General features: G+C 33.4%; 1 protein-coding gene across 1 annotated transcript in view; it reads right to left on the reverse strand.

The window, feature by feature from the left end:
- The window catches only part of LOC148950295 (uncharacterized), a 50,236-nt gene extending 47,361 nt beyond the window's left edge, over positions 1-2,875 (reverse strand). The window contains exon 1 of the mRNA XM_089091541.1: positions 2,780-2,875. Coding sequence (XP_088947667.1) covers positions 2,780-2,796 — 17 coding nt within the window. The 5' untranslated portion in view covers positions 2,797-2,875. The remainder of the gene's footprint in view (positions 1-2,779) is intronic.
- Positions 2,876-8,836: the final 5,961 nt, after the last annotated feature.

An 8,836-nucleotide genomic window follows, 5' to 3' on the forward strand; every position in this document is an offset into this window, starting at 1 on the left:
CCTAGGCTAACTCAAAGCACAACTAATTGATGGGTCAGTTTTTTATTACAGAAATAGCCGACAGTGATAGCAATAGATGGTGTCAAATCAATGAAAGAAGACCAGTCTCAGCCAGTAAAAACAAAATATAATAATTTTAATTACAAAAATCATCCAAATCAGTTAGTAAAAAAGACCAGCCCCCCTTCTGAAAAATATTTTCATTAGGCTAGTGATGCCTCTGCTTCCCAGGTTATAGGCCTACTTTAGGCCCTAAATTTATTCCCATTCAACAAGCAAAGGTTTATCACAATAAATCTAATACACTTAACAATATAGCCTAAATGTTTTAAATTCTGTAATTTTTCTCCTATATGGCAATTTGAATTTTATATTGTATATTCAATTGATTAAATCATATTGTGTCACTTCAACAAATTGGATAAGAAACAAATAAAATTGCAGTTGCATTAATTCAGTGCTTTTTCAAAGTTTAATTGGTAAATATATACCAAATCATATTATTGAGTTACAACTGAACTGAATATACTACTCAATGCCTTTTTTTATGCTCTTTATGAATATAATAATAATTTTTGTTGGAAATGAATTTTAGCCTCCACCCCTATATATACCAATTCAGGGTATGTATTTGCACAATAGGGGGGTGGGGGTAATTTTATTTCTGATGTAAATGAGAGGTAAGTTTAAACTTTCCCCCCCCCCCCCTAATGTGCAAATATATACCCTGAATTGGTATATATAGGGGTGGAGGCTAAAATTCATTTCCAACAAAAATTATTATTATATTCATAAAGAGCATAAAAAAGGCATTGAGTAGTATATTCACTTCAGTTGTAACTCAATAATATGATTTGGTATATATTTACCAATTAAACTTTGAAAAAGCACTGAATTAATGCAACTGCAATTTTATTTGTTTCTTATCCAATTTGTTGAAGTGACACAATATGATTTAATCAATTGAATATACAATATAAAATTCAAATTGCCATATAGGAGAAAAATTACAGAATTCAAAACATTTAGGCTATATTGTTAAGTGTATTAGATTTATTGTGATAAACCTTTGCATGTTTAATGGGAATAAATTTAGGGCCTAAAGTAGGCCTATAACCTGGGAAGCAGAGGCATCACTAGCCTAATGAAAATATTTTTCAGAAGGGGGGCTGGTCTTTTTTACTAACTGATTTGGATGATTTTTGTAATTAAAATTATTATATTTTGTTTTTACTGGCTGAGACTGGTCTTCCTTCATTGATTTGACACCATCTATTGCTATCACTGTCAGCTATTTCTGTAATAAAAAACTGACCCATCAATTAGTTGTGCTTTGAGTTAGCCTAGGACTTTTTTGCTGACTTGTGTTTTTGCCAACTGGATGAAAACATCAGAGGGTTTCTTTCTCCCCCTACCCCCCTATAGACCTAGGGATACCACCAGATGGCCAATTTGACAGTGTATATATATATATATATATATATATATATATATATATATATATATATATATATATATATATATATATATATACAAATCTTTGAATTAGCCAACTGACCAACCAGTATTTTAAGCCTAGGATTCCAGCTGGACATAAGGAAAAATATTAAGAAAAAAATTCTTACTCCATAATATGCAGAATAATCCTAGTTAACACATTTGCAGGGGGAGAGCCTTTATCTTCACTTCTTTCCTTGTTTTTCTAAGAAATTCATGAATTTCTTAGAGCCTATAGGCCTATGTTCACAAAATATATACCCTCACCCCTCTAATGTGCAGACATATACCTAGAATTGCACCTCAATCTAAATAGCCTATACAATCCATTTGAATTGCAAGAGAACTTTAATTGCATAGCCTATTAGCCATGTGGTGGATGTCCATAGGCCTACATGATGCCCCTGCTAGAAAGGCATTAGGCTATCAAGCTACTATCTCTTCTTTTGGTCAATATCTACCAAATCATATTATTGAGTTAGGACTAAAGTGAATACACCATTTGATGCCTTTTTTATGCTGATAATGAATATAATAAGCATTTCTATAAGAAATGAATTTCAGCCCCCCCCCTATATATGCCAATTCAGTGTTAGGTTAGGTATAGCCTATAGAGGGGGGGTGGCTGAAATTCATTTCCAATAGAAATTCTTATTATATTCGTAATCAGCATAAAAAAAAGGCATCAAATGGTGTATTCACTTTAGTCCTAACTCAATAATATGATTTGGTAGATATTGACCCTTCTTTTTCCTTATTTATAAGGATTTACTTTTAAACTGCAAAGGTTATAAAAGACTGGTGCCCTTTGGAAGGGTTGGGGGATCATTGGGTCTTGGGAGCAATTCCTGAGTTTGTTCATAGCCTAGGCTACAACTCAAATGTTTTCCAAAATAATCAAAATACTCTTATATAAGATTTTACCAAATTACTTGTCATGTAGGCTTAGGCTAATATTAAATCAAGCCTTTTGGTAGGCCTAGGCTGTGCTAGTCTAGTTCAGTTTGTTCAAAGGGCAATTTCACAGAAATACCCCACTTCTAAATTGTCTAAAGAGTTGTTCTCTGTGTAACAGTCTGTTTATATTGCCTTTTTCCTTGAAAAATTAGCAAGAGTTTGATTAGGTAAATAATCCAATCAAAACAGCCAAGGCTATGAATCAATTCTGGAGTAGGCTAGCCTAGTTCAAAAATTTTCCAAGTTAACAAAGCCTGAAGCTGCAAGACTTATTTTTAACCGAAAATTTATCTCTGTTTTCTGAATTTTTCATCTGATAACTTACTTGATGACGACCTTCATATTCTGCTTGTGAATATTATTTCATTACAATCTCTCATGCAGCTTAAAAATCAAACTTCGAAAATGGCCTCGACTTATTCATCCTATAGACTAACGGAATAAAAATCCAAGATTGCGAAATTATTCATCCAAGATATAGTATTTTCAAATCGAAGACACGTGACTGAAGCTGGAGCAAAATGGTTCGGAAGTTAAAGTTTTCAGAGCAAAAGCTACTGAAAAATTGTGATTTTCTATCATGGAAAATTGATGATAATAATCATGAATACAAAGTTCTAAGGCGTTACCATATTCAAAAGAAGGAGGATTATACACAGTTAGTAGCCTTGCTAATTCTTGGTTGAGCTTTAGGAAAGTAAATATAAGGGTTTTTTCTGCCGTCCCATTGTTAGGTAACAAAAATTTGTTTAGACGGCGGAAACAGAATTGTTAGCTAACAGAAATAGTTAGTTCACAATTCACAGAAACATGATATTAGGCAGGAAATTCAACAAAATTTTATCTCAGCTTGATAGCCTAATACCTAACTGACACAGCAAAAATTAAAACACCAGTGCTTAAGCTTTCCTAAGTAACAGTTTAGTGCATTTACATAAATTATCCCATAAAATATGATTTCATTGCATAAGTGAAATCATTTTGATTTTTGATCATATCAATTTCAGTAGGCTATCAATATTGTAAGGAAGGAAAAGGAAGAAAATATTGAAAGGGAGAAAAATAAGAAATAGAATCAGTTCTCAATTCTTTATCAATATTGTAAGCATAAAAAGTACCCATCTTGCTTATATCTGAATATTTGGCTTTAAATTCCCCAATAATTTCCTTCAACAAGTAGGCTCCTTTGTTAGAGAAATCCTTTAACAATGTTAGCTAACAATTTTTAGTTGGACAACAGAAAAACAATTGTTGGGAAAAATGTTAGCTAACAGTTTTCTGTTGGATGGCAGAAAAACCCCTATACTAGGCTAGTTTACATTTTTCAATTCCAGCCAGTTTTGCTTGCTCAACTAGCCTATGACTGATCACTTTTTGAATGCTGCTTTCTTTAAGAGGTGTTCTTGGTAAAAGATGTATTTTATGAATTAGGCTAGCCTATATAGGCCTGGCCAGCATACCATCAGATGGTTAATAGGAAATAGGACATTTTATATATAGAAAAAAGCCTTAGCCCAACATTATATATTGAAAAAATGTCTAGCCAACTAGGTGGTTAGGTAAATTTCTAGTGGGCCTTACAATTTAGCTAAGATGAAAGTGAAAATGTCATTTTATGCCTTTTTTGATGCTCTTTCATTATTCAATAATCACTTCTAGGGCTAATTGCATCTTGAGCACTAATGTGGAAATATATTCCCTGAATTGAAATTTAGCCTGAAGTGTCAATGACAAAGTTCTGAATTGCAAAATTTGGTAAATTTTTAGGTGGCACTATAATTTAGCTAGGATGAAAGTGAAAACATCATTTGATGCCTTTTTTTATGCTCTTTCATAATACATTACTCGCTTCTATGGATAATTGCACTTTAAGCCCATAAGGGTCCTAAAGATATTTCTTTTTTATAACCAAACAAAGAAGTTATCAATAACGGATAAGTTATTGAAAGATTAGTAAAAAATATCACCGGCTTTTGAATAGTTTGTTCAAGAGTAGCCTAATATATTCAAAAAATAAATATTTAGAACATTCCAGCCGTCAGTTGCTAGGCAACTCAAATATAAACCATTTCCCTACTGTTTCATGTTTTTCAAATGTGTCAAAGTTTTTCAAGTTTGGTGTTTCAAAGTTTTTCAAATTTTCTATGGTTGACTGGGAGATTTCAGAGGTAGGGATTTGGAACATCTTGCTTTCCACTTATCATCTATACATAATATTTAGACTACCTGGCTAATATCAAACCACTTTATGTGTAAAAATCCTAAATATAACCAATCAGTCAGCTATTGAAAAACAGTTCAAGTATATACAAAAATATTAAATAGCAAAGCAGTTGGGTACTGAATTGAGTCTATGTATATCAGGAAAGGAAATTAGCAAACTAGGATTGTCTTCCAACAAGCACTAACAATTTTTTTTTTTTAATAAGGGAGGGGATAGGGGGAAGGTTGTTGACTTGACTTTACTTAAGGAAAACAGGGTAAGATGAGGGTTAGGGAAATAGGGTTTAGAAAAGAGACAGCCAGATTTAAGAAAAAATGTGATTATTTTAGCAGAGGGCAAATTATAATTGATTTGAATTGCCCATTAATTTAGATTTTCTCTTTCTCATCATTTTGCTATGATTGACCAGCAGGGGTTGGAAGCAGGGATATAGAATATCTTGCTTTCTGCTCATCATTCCTACATAATGTTTAGACTACTTGACTAATATCAAACCACTTTATATATAAATGTCCTAATTATAGCCAACCAGTTGGCTATTAAAATGCAGTTTGAGTATACACAAAAATCTAAAATAGTGAACTGGTTGGCTACTGATTATCTTGCTTTCTGCCCATCATTGGCAGATGATATATAGACTATTTGGCTTGTATTAAACCACTTTATGTATAAACATCCTAAAAATATCCAACCAGTTGGCAATTGAAAAACAGTTGAAGTACACACAAGAATATAAAATAGCAAACCATTTGGCTACTGAATTGGATCTATGTATATACAGGAAAGGAAATTAGCAAAGTATGATTGTCTGCCAACAAGAGCTAACATTTTTTTTTTTACACAGAGGGAGGGAGGGGTAGGGACAAGAATGTTGGCTGGACTTTTTTAGGGAAAAGGGGGTAAGAAGAGGGTTAGTAAAGAGGTGGCCAGGACTAAGAAAAATACAATTATTTTAGCAGAGTGCAAATTCTAATTGATTTGAAGTGCCAATTGATTTAGAATTTAGCTTTCCCATCATTTTACTATGATTAGGTGGTAGGAGTTGGGGGCAATGGTGTCCCAAGGGGGGGGAGGGGCACAAAATTAGCAAAATTCTTGATTTCTGCAGAAAATTTGGCATAAATCAGGTAGCAACTCAGTAAAATTTATTAAGATTGTCCCCCCAATGAAATGACCCTTGGGATGCTCCTGGTTGGGGGTGGGGATTTGGAATATCTTGCTTTCTGCTCATCATCTCTACATAATATTTAGACTACTTGGCTAATATCAAACCATTTTATGTATACACATCCTAAATGTAGAAAGCTATTGAAAAACTGTTTAGGTTTATGCACAAATTTAAAATAGCAAACCAGTTGGCTACTAAATTGAGTATGTATATACAGGAAAGGAAAATAGCAAACTAGGATGGTCTGCCAACAAGTGCTAACTATTCTTTTTTTTTAAATGGAGGGGGTTAGGGAAAAGGGTGTTGACTAGACTTTATATGGGAAAAGGGGGTAAGAATAGAGTTAAAAAAGAGGTGGCCAGCATTAAGAAAAAATGTGATTTATTTTAGCAGAGTGCAAATTATAATTGATTTGAAGTGCTAATTAACATTTTTTTTTAAGAAAGGGGGGGAGGGGTCGGGACAAGGGTATAGAATGGACTTTATTTAGGAAAAGGGGATGAGAGGAGGGTTAGGGAAAAAAGGGCTAGAAAAGCAGTGGCCAGGATTAAGAAAAAATGTGATTATTTTAACAAAGTGCAAATTATAATTGATTTGAAGAGCCAATTAATTCAAATTTTCTCTTTTCCATCATTTTACTATGATTGAGCAGGAGGGGTCAGGGATATGGAATATCTTGCTTTCTTCTCTTTGTCTCCAGATAATATTTAGACTATTTGGCTTTTATCAATATGGATATCCACCACAGAGCTATATAAAAAGTCTAGTTTATGTGTAGAGAAAAATTGAACAAGTTTTTTATGGGGGGTCAAAATGGTAGTAGAATTTAGTTTTGGGAAATAGAGCTGTAAAGGGGCATTAGCAAGCCAGGATTGCCTTCCATAAAGAACAAGTACACTTGCATTGTTTTCTTTTTGAAGGAAAGGGGTTATATGGTGGTATCCCCATTGATAAGCCACTTATTGTACTTAAATCAATAAATTCAGCAAGAATTTGTCTTCAAATCCATCACACTGAGATATGCATACTCTAAAAGATTTATTGGAGAAAATTGAATAAAAAAGGATAATGCACTTTTTACTTAAACAAAACAACAATGAACAATACCTTGAGTTTCTTGCAAACAAGGAGCATGTTTAGGAGTAATGGGGAAATATTGTGCTGCTCTTCTTCCATTCAGCAAAAAGAATATATTATTGGTAAAGTTTCTTTCTCTTACATTAGGTCTTCAATTTGGCAAGGCTTTTTTTCTCCTACCCAATTTAAAGCTAAGAAAGACAGGTAATAGTTTTAGTTAGTATAGCAGAAATAGAATTGTTGAACAAAACATTGCCAAAAAAACAATCTTAGCTAACAAATCACAGATATGTAATAATTTGGTGGGACTTTCAAAAACACAAAGAATAAATAGTGAGATAGCCAACTAGTTAGCTAATTCTGCTGTACAGGCTATTATAAACTGTTGATAGCTAACTATTTGGCTACTTCAAGCTGAAATGTATATGTAGGCGAGATCTTAATACCCAACAAGTTAGCTAATTCCTCAAGTATATTAGACATTTTATTGATAGCTGACTAGTTTGCTATTTTAAACTAAAGTTTATATATACATGGGATTTTAATAGCCAACTAGTTAGTTAATTCTATAAAGTATATATAGTTCACTTATTAGCTGACTAGTTGGCTAATGCAGGCTGAAGTGTGATCTAATAGCCAACTGGCTGGCTAATCTAAACATGTGTATATAGCTGAGCTCACACACCCTGCATAACTGGCTAAGAAATATATCTATGTATAAAGTCTTACATATGAGTTTACAAATGCTCAAATGAAATTTCCATGAAGAAAAAATTAAAGGTGGGATGTAAAAATTTTGCTCCAAGTTTCCAATATTTCTGTGAGTATTTGTGATTCTTAAGAATTTATTATGTCTTTTTAAAAGACTTAGACAATTGTGTAATATGAACTGAAGTGAATTGGGGAAGATGAATAATTTGCCAGATCTCCAAGGGGGTCAGGGACAATTTGCACCAATAAATTGTTACTATAATGGCAATCCAGTAATGATGAATTGGACTAGATTTACCAACTGGTTCCTGGGCAGTACACACCCCCACCAATAGGTTGGCATAATCAACATCAGGGTCAATCTTCCTATAGGCCTATGCTACAGCACCATCCAAATTTGTAAATACACAACAAAACTCTGTGACCCAACAAGAAACAGTACAAAATCCTCCATGTTATACTGTGACTACAGCTAATAGATTTACACCATTAAGTACAGAGCAATTTCCAGCTTTGTAAAGTGAAAGTGATGATGAGATGAGGGTAGTTGGAAACCTATATGATGTTGAAGGAATAAAGAGACCAACAGGAATGCCAAGGCTGGGTCAAATCCAGAATTCTGGCCGTAAAAGAAGAGATGTTTCTCCAGATAGTGATAAGTCCTTTTTGCCTCAGACAAAAAGACAGAAAATTGATAAGCCATCCAAAAGAGAGTTTTTAAATGTGAACATTAATTCAGCATAACAATTTACCACTAAGATTGAAATAGAAGTGATTAATTTAGGGGAGGTTCTGCCATCTGACTTTGATCTGGTAAAGACTTTTAAAGCCTTGCTCACAAACCACATGTTTGAATTTGATGTTATGAGGGGGATATCCATGATGACTGTATACATTCAAAATGAGGATGCACCAAAGATAATTCTGAACAATGAAAAAAAATGGTAATATCACTGTAACATCCAGAACTAAAGTCTCCCTGTTGAGAGAAATTGTAAAGGGGGTTCCTCTAATGGTTTTATGTGAAGTAGTGAGACAGAAAAGGTTCAACTATGAAACAAAAAACTGGAAGACCGCTTTGCAATAATGGTGATATTCAAAGGTGATACATTACCTCCAAACATTTGGTTTTGTGGGAGAAAAAGAAGAAGTTTATGCTTGCCATTGTAGAATCATGCAATGCCATAAATGTCAAAAGCATG

Source organism: Artemia sp. Qi Xiang Cuo, chromosome 7 (genome assembly GCF_049724085.1).
Source record: "Artemia sp. Qi Xiang Cuo chromosome 7, ASM4972408v1, whole genome shotgun sequence".
Lineage (NCBI taxonomy): Eukaryota > Metazoa > Arthropoda > Branchiopoda > Anostraca > Artemiidae > Artemia > Artemia sp. Qi Xiang Cuo.